The following is a 15,715-nucleotide window of genomic DNA, read 5'->3' as shown; positions in this document are numbered from 1 at the left end:
CACAGGGGGAGATATATTACACAGCAATATATTGCTGAGCAACAGTGGCATAACTAGATTCATGTGGGCCCCATAGCAAAACTTTGTGAGGGCTCCTATTCATGACCTAATGCTAAAAAATGTATATAGCACATGATACTTTGACAGGCAAAGTGGGCCCCATTCAGCTCTGGGCCCCATAGCAGCTGCACCCCCTGCACCTACTGTAGACACACCCTTGCTGAACAATATATTGCTCAGTGTCTCCTTTTCATCAGCGACCAGAGATGGTCGCTGATAAAAAAGGAACCTCTGCTGGGGGAGCCGCAGAGGTAATCAGAAGGGGCAGGACCAGTGATTACAATGGGGCTGAAAATGGGACCGTGCACCCGGTGATTAGGTGATCCTATTTACTCATTCATGTAACACATAATTTTATTTTAATATTATGGATATAAAAAAAGCTATGTTAGAATATTTTTTCACTTTATATAGTGTATAGAAACAGTTTTACATTTTCCATTCAAAGCTATATACTGTAGTAGTGGATACATTTAGGGGGTATTCAATCCCAGCCGCTATTTGCGACAGGGGAAATACAGTAGAGGGGACCTCCTATACAATACTGTCTTTCCCAACAGTATTGAAGAGGCAGATTGACAGAATGGGCCTGACTATAAAAGCAGTCGGATCCCTTTTGTAAATTTTGATTGTGATTTGTCGCGATTAAGGACGAATCTTGACAATCCATGGCAGTTTATGCAGACACGCCCCGTGTTTGCTTATCACCATGCAGGACATTGAATTGCGATTCTTGGCAATCTGCATTTGAGCAAAACAAATACGGGCCAGGGTCACGGCTGTCAGGAAGGATCGACAGGTGTAACCCGGGTTTGAATTCACTGAAAAACATTGAAAACATTTATGAAAAACTTTTCTCTAACAGGCGCCTCCTATTGTTCATTTCAGGTCTCAGGAGAATATTGTAGCATTTAGGGAAAAATATACAGCTCAGTATTCCGACACCTGATGCCAATATAGCAAATATCTCTACAGTGACCATGTTTTTCCCCTTACTGCTCAGATAGGCCGGGATGGCACAGACCCACACACTGCAGAACATCAGCATGCTGAAGGTGATATATTTGGCCTCATTATAGATGTCCGGTAATGTCCTCACCATGAAAGCCAGAACAAAGCTCAGTGCTGCCAGAAGTCCCAAGTAACCCAACATGACATAAAAGGCAAGGTCAGAACCCTCATTACATTGAATAATCATTAGCCCAGGATACGTGTTCCTGTCATTCTCTTGAAAAGGAGGAGACACTGACAACCAAATAGCACTGCTGATAACTTGGACAGATGAGCAGATCAACACTACAGAATTTGGCAATTTGGCACCCAGCCATTTATGCCAGTAGCTTCCAGGTTTGGTGGCTTTGAAAGCGATGCAAACCATGATAGTCTTGGCCAGGACAGAAGATACAGCCACAGTGAATAGTAGACCAAAGGATATTTGGCGTAGCATGCAGGTGATGTCCACTGGGCGACCGATGAACAGGTGCACACAGAGGAGGCTCAGCTTGAGGGAGATGAGAAGAATGAAGCTGAGGTTTCTGTTATTGGCTTTTACTATGGGAGAGTCCCGAAAGGAAACAAATATTCCAAATATAAACATAGTTATGATAAAACACAGGATAGACATTGAAGAAAAAACTACAGCTAATATGTCTGTCTTGTATGACAAATATACTAATACTCTGGGCACACACTGGTCTTTATACTCGTTAGGCCATTCATCGTCCGGACACTTCTGGCAGTTTTCACTGTCTACAAATGAACAAGAAATTAATGTTATAATAATTTATACAAACAGAGAATGTGAAAGCAGATAAGAACTATTTTGGCCGACGTAGTCTATGCCTTTTTACCTTATCCATATGCATATCCTGAGAATTCTTAAATTCTTCTACAGTATTAGACTCTTCCACCTAAGATGGGAGGCTATTCCACTTATCCACTATCCTTTAAAGCTATTTTAAATCAAATTACCCCTAACTTACCACCCTTCAGTCTCTGTGCATGTCCTCATGTTCTCATTCTTCTCTGCTTTTGAAGAATGTCTTCCTTCTGTACTTTGGTAATAGTATTGGTATATTAGAAAGTGTATTTCATGTCTACCCCTATCCATTCTCTGCTCCAAACATAAGTATACATCTTGCAGTCTTTCCAGGTAGGTTCTATCATGTAGACCATGCAGAATTTTACTTTCTCTTCTTTGTATGCTCTCTGATATGTCTATATCCCTCTGTAGATATGGCCTCACTAAACACGGTACCTAGATGAGGCCATACCAATGACCTATACAGAACTAGACACATTATTCTAGATGAAGCCACACATGTGACATATACAGAAGCATTATTACTTCTTTCTTTCTGCTGCTGATTCCTCTCACTAAGCATCTGGCTTTCCTTCATCATTGCTTTGTTACCTTGTCTCTCTGCCTTTTAAGTCATTTGAAATTGTGACAGTTATGGTAGATTCCTTTTCTCCTCTGTTGTTTATATTATAGTACCCTTGATATTAAATCTAGCATAAATCTTCCAAATTTTCATTCAATTTCAAACAAATAGTTCATTTTTATGAAATAAGATACTTCCTTATGGAAAACAGGTATCCGATTGGTAGGCTGAAATGTGAAGGTCAATATTCAGTAGGTCAGAATGCATATGGTCAACATGGTCACAAAGGCCCTTATTCTAGTTGAATAGGATGGATGCATATTTTCGGACAGGAACCGAGTGTTCCTTGCCCCACCTTCCATACGGATCACTCACACCGTCCGAATGCGGTAAGATACCGTCCGAATGTACCGCGAGTGGATTTTTCATGTGAACACCTCTTCCATCTGTGGGAACCCCCCCCCCCATCATTTGATGGTCGCCGACCATCGAATGCTGGACCGAGTGGTCAGGCAGACATTTTTTCGAATGAAAGCAGGGATCTGGGCGGGCAGCTGACATCCGGCTATGTCAGCTGTCCGCAACTAACACGTGCGTCATGGCTGCATAACCATACGTACACCCAGCACTTTCATGGGAACGCCCATGAAACACAGGATGTACGCATATTTTAATGATCCTAAACAGCCCTTCACGCCCCTCTCCACCCCCTGATCAGATGGTTCCGTACGATCATTTTCTGCAGGATCTCACGCCGTGTTTGGACGTGTGAGGCGTTCTCACATGCGCAGATACGACTCTGCACATGCACAAACACCAACCATCGGCCATCCGTCCGCATTCGGTGCCATCCGACTCAATCGGAATAAGGGCCAAAGTCAGCACAAGTGAAAGGTTGAGGGACAGTGATCAACACATGAAGAGATCAACAGAATTTTTTGGAATTTTTTCTTTTCTTTACTTTTTCATACTTCACCATCCACATGGACTCCAAAGAAGAATGATAAAGTGTGCCATAGGCAGTAGTAGTGGAGCAAGGCACCTGGCCAAAACCATGGTATATGGAAAAAAAAAAACGACCTTTTCATCTGTTGATTTTTTAATGTCAACTATTTGCTTTTATTCACCTTTTTTGTGTTGGCTTATTGATAGACTCATGAGCAGGATGTGTATAGATGGATCCACACTTATTTTTGATGATAATGGGGCACACATGTGCCTCACACACATGCGGGTCCCATTCTTGGCCACCCGTTCTTTGTAATACAGTATGTAATGACAATAACTGTATCATGTACATGGCAGCCTGCCATTGTTAATTGTGCAAAAGGCCAAATAAATTTGCACAGCACCAAATAACTTTATTGATTAAAAAAGAAAAAGTTGTATGTTAAATAAAAAAAAATTGTACCCCAAACCAGTATTGCTGCTAACAGTATAACTGTGTCTCTTACCACTAGTCCTGTGATTTTAGTAGCTCTATTGGTTTACAATATACAGTCCAGTATGAGACATGCCTGTAGAGTGCGCTTTTTCCATGGCGCAGTATAGCATAATGATAGATATAGTATCTCCTTAAATAATGTACCATGTGACAGTTTCCAGCACTAGTAAAGGTTAGCATGTATACCATATTTATACAGTAGCAATCTGTACCAATGAAATGCATAACCGAAAAGAGCTGCTTGTGAAAATTTAATCCAAGAACTCTGTACCTAAAGTACGTACTCTTTCCCTAAAGTAAGGACTTTTACCTGAAGTGGGAAATTTACTTGTGCGAAAAAAAAAAAACACCTATTCTTTGTAATACAGTATGTAATGACAATAACTGTATCATGTACATGGCAGCCTGTCATTGTTAATTTTTTTGTGCAAAAGGCAAAAGGAATTTGCAAAGCACCAAATAACTTTATTGATTCAAAATAAATAAAAAGTGGTATGTTAAATAAAAAAAAAAATTGTACCCCACTGTGGATCAAACCAGTATTGTTGCTAACAGTATAACTGTGTCTCTTACCACTAGGCCACAGAAACCTGTGATTTTAGTTGCTCTATTGGTGTACAATATACAGTCCAGTATGAGACATAGTCCATAGAGTGCGCTTAAATAATGTACCATGTGACAGTTTCCAGCATTAGTAAAGGTTAGCATGTATACCATATTTATACAGTAGCAATCTGTACCAATGACATGCATAACCGAAAAGAGCTGCTTGTGAGAATTTAATCCAAGAACTCTGTACCTAAAGTATGTACTCTTTCCCTAAAGAAAGGACAAAATCTGTAGTGGGAAATTGGACAAAATCTAAAGTGGAAAGACAGGTTTTTTTATCCCCCGTATTTATACCTTATAAACAGGCTTTACAGAGTACTGTACAGTATGTGTGAATTATTGTATACAGTATTTCGGAACACACCTATGACATGTACAGGCATGTGCTGTACTGTTTAGGAAAAGTGACATCTGGTGGTCAATGAGTAGTATTGCAGGATACAATTACTACATTATGTTACATTTCTAACGTGATTTATAACGAGACTATAGCGGAAGGAGCAAGCACGATTCACATAGCGCACGTTATGCGGTACGCAGCCACGATGTATGAGGACACATACGTAGGAGATGATGATGTGGGCTGCAAGATGACACAGAAAGAAGATGATGGTGTGGGCTGAGAGACATCGCAGATAGGAGACGATAGTGTGGGCTGAGATAAGACGCAGATGGTAGATGATGATGTGGGCTAAGAGACATCACAATTAGGATATAATAGTGTGGGTTTATAGACAACACAGATAGGAGATGATGGTGTGGGATGAGGAACATCACAGATAGGAGATAATGGTGTTGGCTGATAGATGACGCAGATAGATGATGGTGTAGGTTGAGATTAGACGCAGATAGGAGATGATGATGATGATGATGTGGACTGAGAGATAACAAAGATGGGAGATGATGATGTGGGCTGAGAGACATCATAGATAGGAGATAATGGTGTGGGCTGAGAGATGATGCAGATAGGAGATGATGACTATGTGGACTGAGAGACATCGCAAATAGCAGATGATAGTGTGGGCTGATAGATCACGCAGATAAGAGATGATGGTGTGGACGAGAGTCAACACAGACAGGAGTTAAAAGTGTGGGCTGAGATTCATTACAGATAAGAGATGATGAGCATGCTGCTCCGGGGATGTCTATTTCATAATAGTAGTTTGAGGTTTCATAATTCTCGGGTGTATCTAAGTTTGGCCAATGGTGTATGTAACCATAGTTGTGATTTCAACCAAGCTTTATAGTTTGATTCATTGCAACCCTCCTGCTTTTGCCTTCAGTAAATTAATGTGTTTGTAAAAATGGACAAACTCAGCCAAGATTGTAAACTTGGACAAACAGGATTTTTAGTAAATTTACCCCTTATAGCTGGGTCTGTGACTCTGAATCCAGGCACAAATGTTAATTGTACAGTCAAAAACTTTTTCTATTTTATTTTTTATCATAGTTTCAATGTATCAGATCTTATTGCAGTGTTTCCATAGTGTATGGCGATACATGATTAAGGACATTTATAGACAATATCTACTAACAATTCTTACAAATTAACTCTTTCAGTCTACACAAATTTAGTAAATTTTTTAAATTTGAAGGTTGAACAACTGGAAATGACCAAATCAGTCAAATATATCCACTACATTTCCCTCCACGCATGGGGTGTTATTCTAGTTCGCTCTTTCTGACAAAATCCTTCTTAGATGCACAACAACATGTGCACTGCAGGGGGGCAGATGTAACATGTGCAGAGGGAGTTGGATTTGGGTGAGTTATTTTGTTTCTGTGCAGGGTAAATACTGGCTGCTTTATTTGTACACTGCAATATAGATCTCACTTTGAAGTAAAACCCCACCCTAATCTAATTCTCTCTGCACAAGTAACATCTGCCCCACCTGCAGTGCACATGGTTTTGTCCATCTAAGAAGGATTTTGTCAGAGTGAACTAGAATAAGGCCCATGGACACAAGCTGCAGGAGCATAACACAATGCAATATAAGATGATTACCTGACACATTGGATATCTCCCCCTCTGGGCATGGGATACAGTCATAGCAGCAGGTGTGAGAGCCTTTCATCAGTACCCGTCTGGTTCCTGGAAGACAGACTCCAGTACACAAACCTCGGGGAACCTTGGAAATGTAAAAAAAAAACTGGTTCCAAAATATGTGCTAATTTAATTTGCATTTGTAAATGTTTGGACATTGTTATTCTATGGGCATGTCTGGTCTTTCCTAATAAATTGCTTTAGAAAACATAAACTTGAAGCAACAAATAAAAGGCATCGGGGGGGGGGGGGGGGGGGGATTTACTATGATTACTGATTATGCACTTCTAATGGATATGATCTGGATTGGCCATAATAGTCTGAAAATATGACTGGAGAATATGGCAAACTAACTAAACTGCTGTACTCTCTGGATTCATATTTTCAGATGGTGATGTGAAATGTATTTGGCTGCTGTATTTACTGGCAACCAAATACAAACTATGGGGCAGCATCGCACGGATTAGTCAGATATGTCCGATTCCACATGTGTAAAAAAAAAGAGAAATGAATCAACATTTAAAAAAAAAAAACGCCCTGTGGTACCCCCACCCGGCAATAACCAGCCCAGGGCTCTTTGAGGGGAAAAAAACAGCTGAGGTCACCCTGTATTTCATAAACCAGCAATGGGTTCTTGGCCCGGTCCTGGTTCCAAAAATACAGGGATAAAATTATTAGGGGTCCCCTGTATTTCGGCAACAAGCATCGGGCTTAAACCAGTGGTGTCATGCTACAGCCAGGGGAGACATTTTTCCCCTGGACAAAACATGATAGTGGTGTCTAGTCAGCCCAGGCCTGGTCACTGGGGTAGTGGGGACCCCCTAACAAGTCCAAGCAAGCCTCCCTGGCATGCAGGGACTTGGCAAACCACAAGTCCCAGTATGCAGGTCATTAATGTGGCTGCTGGGTCTTGTAGTTTGACAACAATACCAATGTCCCAATAAAACACAAACACTGATTTAACTAAACATGTAATACACACAACAATCAGATATACTTACCTACCTTGCCATGTAGGTTTGGCTCACTTCTCCAGTAGAATCCAGGGTGGTACCTGTGAAAGGAAATCATACTCACCTGCTCCTCCAGCGTTGATCGGTCAGTGTAGATCTTTTTTTTTTCTTTGTTACATCTGCCTCACCTGCAATGCAGCATGGTTTTGACCATTTTGAGAACACATTTACCCTGTGAATAAATCTGAATCAGACCTAAAATCACTTTGGTGGCAGTCACACAGGACCGTTACCTTTCCGTGTTTCCATTCTATTCTCAATGGTAAGATAAGCAGCTGCTGATCCTCTGGGACATATGGATCATATCTGCCAACAGCCGTCCGATAGGGAATACTTCTATGGCCAATTTGTTTCCTTTTCCAATTCTCAATGTCCAGAACTTCAGGACATTCTCCCTTTTCATCAAAATATATTCTTTCATTATCTGGACCAAGGTAGTTAGTTTTTTTTACAAAGTTTTTCAGCTTTGAAAAAAGAAAATGAAAAACACCAAGAAACAGAAAACTGTTAGAAAAAGTAAAAAATTTAAAATATATGAATTACGTCCTCAACAGCAAGAACGTTATCTAATTGCTCTAGAACGATAGTAAACAGCACAATGCCAACAACAAGAACGTTATCTAATTGCGCTGGAGTAATAGTAATACGGCACAATGCCAACAACAAGAACGTTATCTAATTGCTCTGGAGTGATAGTAATACAGCACAATGCCAACAGAACCAGACTTACAGCCAGGGCGCCATACAGGGTAAGAACATTATCTAATTGCTCTGGAATGATAGTAATATGGCACAATGCCAACAGAACCAGACATGAGGTGCCCATACACTAGTAAGATTTATCTTCAGATCTGGCTGGTTGGAACAAAAACATGGTTATGGATGAGTGACAGTTTGTCAGTTTTCCAGCATTTCCAAGCAAATGGTCAACTGTCATTTGCTCTCATCCATAACCATGTTTTTGTTCCAACCAGCCAGATCTGAAGATAAATCTGCGTGTGTATGGCCACCTTTACAGCCAGGGAGCAGTCCAGGGTAAGAAGCTTGGCAGTTTTTGCTCTGCCTACATTTATTTCATGTGTTATTATTATAAGAGTAGATGTTTCTGCAAGAGCCAGGGTGAATTGTAATAGGGTCCGAATTTGTGACTCGCAAAAACCATCTGAAATCGCACATTTCCTGCAATTTGGACATTTTATATTGTGCAATTTGCTGTAAAAAAAAAATGTGCTTTTTGCCACACATTTGCACATTTTCAGCCAATCATGGAGCTGTGCGTCTCCATAGAGATGCATAGCTCAGCCCTGGTTGGCTGAAAGCGTCTCCATGGAGACACATAGACCCAACCACACTGTCACGGACCCACCGGACGCCTGTTCCGATACGTCAATCTCAGCACCTCCGGCCTTGACTGGGGTTCACTTTGGACACTCGGGTCCCCTCTTTGAGGTACACTGCCACCAGCCAAAGCCTGATTTTAGCACTTTGGTTCTGTGCAAGGAGCATCTTGGCTCGCACCTGACCACACAATGCAATATAAAAATGGTAATTCTCTCCTTTGGCTTACAGGTCCGAAGAACACAAAATCAGAAACTGGGAATATGTATTATTTATTCCTGGAAATACTACAGAGCTTTAGTGATAAAAAATGATTACAAGATATTACAATGATTATAAAAGTACACACAAGATACAACTCAAAATAAAATACGGTATCTTACACCCAAGGACAGGTCCTGTAGTGGGGCGGGGGGGGGGGGGGGGAGTCTCCACATGAAATCAAAACGGTTGCTTCCAGCTCGATGCTGTTCCCCCGAGAAGTACCCTGAGTATTGAAAGGGGTTTTATCTGCAGGCTCCCTCGTCCCTCCCACCCTTGGGATTTTTAACCATTCCCCTGCTGAGCCTAGGGAATGTCCATAGATATAGGATCTTTCCCATGAAGAATGTGTCTGCTGTTTTCAAAGGGATTGATAACTGGCAGGCTTCACTGATAAGAGGTCTAAACTGGATGGGGAAGACAAGCTCTGTCCTCTCCATGGTTTATGAGGGGCCTCAGATCTTTATCTGACATCCTACCTTCAAAGGATTTCTACAGATGGTCAATCTGAGGGAATACAGAACTCAAACTCCCAGGGTCACCTACAGTTTACACAAATAATACAAGACATGCCCTGATTCCACACATAATAATTACAGGAGATATAACTTTACAATAATATCAGACATACATTGACATATTAACAGGAGGCATATTTTGTTTTGATCGATCACCTGATCTGATCATTACACCTCCCCCGTCAAAATGGTGCACAAGGACGTGACCCACGTCACCGTCTCATCAGTGCGCTATTCACTACCTCGCCGTGAGAGTCCATCCGCGTTACTGTGGTGGGCAGCCGTTTTGTGCTGGATGGTAAATGTGTTCTGCTGCAGTATGAGACTCTATCTGAACAGTTTACCATTATCTCTGGCAACTCTATTCAGAAATATTAGTGGGTACAGTATCTGTAATTATTAAAAAGTCCCATCCGTACAGATATGGCTGGAGTGTTTGGAGAGCCCACACAATCTCCCAACACTCCTTCTCAATGGTGGCATAGGCCACTTCTCTGGGGAGCAATTTCTTACTTAAGAACAGGACGGGATGCTCCTTTCTCATTGACCTGGCTGAGCACAGCACCTAGCCCATAATGGAAGCGTCAGTCTGCACCACAAACTTCGGTACTTGTGTATTTTGGCGGCGCCCATCGCATTGCATACCATAACGCATACGATGGTATGCGATGCGACGCGATGTCGTACGATAGTACACGATGGCATACAATTTTGAAATTGTATGCCATTGTACATGGCATACGATGCCATACGATGCGATGCGATTAAACATTGTATAAGCACCCTAATGGGTGCTTATACAATGTTAAGCACCCAAATGGGTGCTTACAATGTTAAATGCTCCTCCACGCCACCCCCCCACTATAAACGTGAACCCGAAGCGTGGCGAGCGCAGCGAGCCCGCGAGGGGCGGCGGTACGCGTCCTACGACCTTTTCATACCCCCACTATCCACGTCGGCGTGGAGGTGAGAATAGAACAGTGTGGCGAGCGCAGCGAGCCACCGAGCCCGAAGCGTGGCGAGCGCACGCGGATACCTGTGAAGCCCGCGAAGGGACACGTTTACCTGTGAAGGTATCCGCGTCCGCTCGCCACGCTTCGGGCTCGGTGGCTCGCTGCGCTATCCACACTATTCTATTCTCAACTCCACGCCGACGTGGATAGTGGGGGTATGAAAAGGTCGTAGGACACGTACCGCAGCCCCTCGCTGGCTCGCTGCGCTCGCCACGCTTTGGGTTCTCGTTTATAGTGGGGGGGTGGCGTTGGGGGTGCATTTAACATTGTAAGCACCCATTGGGTGCTCAAAAGCACCCTTCAGGATGCTTATACGATTTTTGATCGTATAGGGGGTCAAAATCGTGTCGCATCGCATCGCATCGTATGCCATCGGGTGCATGGCATGCGATGCGATGCGATCTGTTCGTCGTACGACGGACATCGGGGCGCCGCCAAAATACACAAGTACCCGCATTTGAAATATAGAAAAAGCACCGGGTGCAGCGTGTTGGCCAGCTGATGGATGGAGGCAAAGAGCTCTCTTTCCCTGCTTTGCAAGATAAATGAGAGCTGCCCTCATGCGAGATCTGGAGATACTTGCAATTAAAACATTATGCACAAGGGAGAGAAGTACACAAGGCAGCCAACAGACCTTTGACCCCTTTTGAGAGTATGTGCCTTACACCATCGCGCCTGGCACATTTTCTCCTTACCTAAATATGCCTCTGACTGGGGAAATTACTTTTCCATTTTTTTAGAAGACGAGACTTGGATAAAAAAATGTAAGACTTCATTTGCCAGTTCTTCCAGTTACTCTGTGATTGAGACTCAGTTCAAGGTACTTTCACGTTGGTACAGATGCCCACTTACCATAGCAAAGATGTTCCCTGGAGTACCCGAACCTGTTGGATGTGTAATGAAGAGATAGGCTCCCCTTTACATAATTGGTGAGAATGCCGGCTATTACGCCCCTTTTGGGATCAAGTGAAGTCTATCACTAAGTCTTTGGTTGGTAACAGGGTTCCTACTACTCCCTCATTCTGGCTCCTTAGTCTGTACCCTGGCCCAGTACAGGCCTATAAAAAAATCTTTACTGAAATTCCTCAATGGTGCTGCTAAAGCGGTGATCCCAGTATGCTGCCGATCTACTTCCCCTCCCAAGATAAAAGACTAGTTTGCCCGAATTGATATGTATATGTCAATGGAGGATTTGAGAGTGGCTCCGGAGCGTATTCAGGAGTTTACAGCTACTTGGCATCCATGGTTGGAATTTAAGTCTTCCCGATTGTTTTCAGACAACAATTAAACGACAGGTTTGCAAATTTGATGAGGTACCACCTGCACTCCCTCCCTATACTTCCTTCGCCCATTTTCCTCTCACTCCTTCCCTTCTTCTGTATGTTTTTTTTATGTTTTTGTCAGTTTTAGCTAGTGGAGTTTTGCCTACTTTTATGTTCTTTTTCATTCTTCAAATGTATGATCTGTTTCTGACAGGTTTATATGGACTTTACTGATCTGTTACGTACAATGCTTCAAAAATCCGCTTCTACAACATCTGGTCCATATTTTCTGATTTACTGCCTACAATGCCAAATGTTGTACTTTATATATTTTCAAAACACAATAAAAAGATTAAAAAAAAAGTCTATTTACTGTAGGACATATAGAAACTTTGCAACTTTTCCTGACTGGATCACAAATCCATTGGTTTCCCGAGCTTCATGAGATCTGCAGTAATAAACCAATTAGTCCATATAACATTCACTCACCTTGTGTTCAAATATAAATGTTTTTAAACCATGCTTTTCTCTGTACATATTTAAGGCTGTATTCACATCATGTAATGCTTGTGCCATGGTGAGGACTGCGATATACACCTGGTAGGTGGACGGATCTCCAGAGAAATTATACAAGTACCTAAAACTCTCCACCCCAGTGCAGTTCTCATATTTCCTTCCAAAATTCACTAAAAAGACCCTGTTCTTATAAGAATTTGCTGACAAGCAACCAAAGTAGAGAAGCCAAATATCTTCCAGTAATGGGTCACTCGGATCCCTGGATGGGTGAGAAATGGACATACGAGCCTGTAATGCAGGGATATGATGTAATGGAGGGGAAAACACCAAACTGTTCTCAACTGCTTTATGTGTCTCAATAGACAAAAGTTCTATTGCAATTGACCATGACGCTGGGAGGATAATTGTCTTGTTAATGATAATATCTGTTATCTTAAGAAAAAAAACAACAGACATTGAATTACTTGTTCCACACATAATAATAATCTCAGCAGATGATCTTTTGAATTTTTGAAGACTGACAGACATATATTTATATGTATTAACTTTAATTTTAAATTCAATGCAAATTCCATAATTGTTCAGTTGCTGGCTGAGATATTCCAGGTCCCGTTCTCCCGTATCATCATCTGATGTGATGATTCCGACCCAGTTCCACCCAAAGCTTCTCAGCAACTTTGCAATGGCCACATGCTGCATCTGGTAGTTTTGTACTGTGCGAAACAAGTTTGGATACAGAGTCCGGTCACACAGCAGCGGATCCCTTGCTCCATAGCTGATCTAGAAATGATAATAGTGCCAATTTTCAAAAAGAGCATAAAAAAATTCCTTTAGTGGCTAACAAAGCCTCATAATTAATGGCATACGAAGAACAAAAGTACCAACAGTAATAACAAACACTCAGTTTTATGAGTGTTTTTTTTTCCCCCTTTGAGTCTATAATCAATGGAGGACGGGCGCAGCAGCTCCACCCACCTGATTATTATTCTGGGCCTGAAGAAAGGGGGTATGTGTGTACCCAGCGCTGAATTATAAATAGCAGCTGGTCTCCTGTAATGGGTTTACGCAAAAAACCCCAATACAATTGCAAAATAGGGAAAAGAACAAGTGACCAGCGCTGTTAACAGATATTCAATCAAGGTTATCTCTCTTGGAGTATATTTCTATTCTCCGCAATGAATTCTTCCTGGTGCTAGTAAGTATAAAACTCACAATTTAATTCAATCAGGCGTGCCCGTAGCGGTATCTTTGCATATCCCTCATACAAGCAGAGAAGTCGACATGCAGAACAAATGACACGGAGTTGACTTACATGAAAATTCAGTCTCGCGTACACATCAGGGTATCTTTGCTTTCAGTAAGATCACTGCGGACGTCCAGGAACAGGTAACAAGATGTATTTATTCACAGGTTCACAAATCCACAGCATCCAACACAAACGATACAAAGACAATGGGAATCCAGGTAATGACGGTGCAGATGGACGGAATGTCGGCGGCTGCCTCCTTGCTGTCCGGTTAGCTGCAGACGAACCGAGACGGAAAGTCGGAGGTTGCTTGCGGTGCCGCGCGGCTTCGTTCCACTGCTCCTGCCAAGTGGGGTGAGCGGGGTGGGCGACTTGATCAACGCGTTTCGGATATTTCACGATATCCTTTTTCAAGATCTGCCGCCATGTTCACAGGTGGCTGCTTTTATCGCACACCTGTGTTGGTCACGTGGTTCTAGTCAGCCAATAGTTTGAAACCTGTGTCCGGCTATTTACAGCTGGTTACACTCTAACTATATACGCTGAAGTGCTAAATAGTATACATTTTATACCAACTATTGCACGCAATGACAAACTCTAAAATGGGTATTAAAATCTGACAAAATACATTATACACGAAAATACAAAAATACAAAAATACAAAAAAGCGTATAAATTGATGCATATAAAATTACAGATATAAAAATATAAAAATTCATATAAGAGAAATACGTATATAAAATTGAAGTATTGCACATTATTAAGACAGCAGCATGTTTATTGCACATTAACTGACTAACAACTCATCAATAGCCGGACATTAGAGGGGAGAAGAAGATGGGAGACAAAGAAAATGTAGTTAGTGGTATATTAGTTAAACAGAGCCACCCCCCATAATACTTCATATAAGCCATTTGTACTCATAGTCTACGTTTAGTCCATGTGGAACCATGGTATTAAGCGTAAATATGCACTTCATTTCTAATTTGGCCAAACGTTCCTCTAAATCATTCTTCCTCCAGCTGGACTTGCAGATTTTTATTCCACAGAATGATTTCAGCCCTCTAATGTCACAATTGTGTCTTTCCTTGAAGTGTAAGGAGACATTGTGTAATTCATGGCCTTTTTTTATATTACGAGTATGCTCGGATAAACGGTCTTTTAAATGTCTGCCCGTTCGTCCGACATACTGTTTACCACAATGACATTCTAGTAAATATACCACATTCTTAGAATTACACGTGATGAAATCGTTAATGGTAAAATTCTCATTGTTAACATTGGACCTATATTCCATTATTTTAGGTGCGGTTTTACATGCTTTGCACATTTGGCAATTGCCACAGCGATAAAATCCCTTAGATAGTACACGGGTAGTGCGTTTAGGCACTGTTTGGGCGCTTCTAACTAAGATGTTACTAAGATTATCAGCCCTGCGGTATGTGAATTTAGGTCGATGGCCCACATACTCTTTTAACAGGGGGTCTCTGGTAAGTACATCCCAGTGTTTACTGATAAGTTTTTCCAGTTGTACATGTTGGGAAGTATATTTGGTTATGAACCTTACTTCCCTACTTTCTGGTTTCTCAGGTTTGTTACTATTTGTGGGAGCAATTTCGAAATTTTTGTTGTATGCTTCACATACCCAGGACTGATTATACCCTTTTTGGTGGAAGTTTTCTCTCATTTCTTCCGCCTGAATTTCGTAATCACTGGTGTTAGTGCAATTCCTTCTCAGTCTATAAAATTGGCTGGAAGGAATACTCTTTATCCAGTTGGTGTGGTGATTACTTTCGCTGCTTATGTACGAGCAGCAGTCTGTGGGCTTTGTATAATTTTTGGTGCAAACTTTCAATTCTTTAATAAAAATGGTAAGATCAAGAAAATTGACAGTAGTAGAACTTATATTATAGGTGAGTTCTATATTTTGGTCATTATTGTTTAAATATGAGCAGAACTCCTCCAGTGTATGTTGACCACCCCTCCAGACGAACAGGAGGTCGTCGA

At 41.7% G+C, this 15,715-nt stretch overlaps 1 protein-coding gene across 1 annotated transcript in view; it reads right to left on the bottom strand.

Moving 5' to 3' along the window:
* Nucleotides 1-901: 901 nt before the first annotated feature.
* Nucleotides 902-15,715, bottom strand: part of LOC146011321 (vomeronasal type-2 receptor 26-like) — a 71,285-nt gene continuing 56,471 nt past the window's right edge. The window contains exons 4-8 of the mRNA XM_083151397.1: nt 13,009-13,242; nt 12,436-12,894; nt 7,788-8,018; nt 6,503-6,626; nt 902-1,809 (exon numbers count right to left, since the gene is read on the bottom strand). Coding sequence (XP_083007523.1) covers nt 902-1,809; nt 6,503-6,626; nt 7,788-8,018; nt 12,436-12,894; nt 13,009-13,242 — 1,956 coding nt within the window. The remainder of the gene's footprint in view (nt 1,810-6,502; nt 6,627-7,787; nt 8,019-12,435; nt 12,895-13,008; nt 13,243-15,715) is intronic.

Source organism: Crinia signifera, chromosome 1 (assembly GCF_055691185.1).
Source record: "Crinia signifera chromosome 1, ASM5569118v1, whole genome shotgun sequence".
Lineage (NCBI taxonomy): Eukaryota > Metazoa > Chordata > Amphibia > Anura > Myobatrachidae > Crinia > Crinia signifera.
The sequence above is the reverse complement of the archived record's forward strand: the minus strand, read 5'-3'. Positions and strand labels throughout refer to the sequence as shown.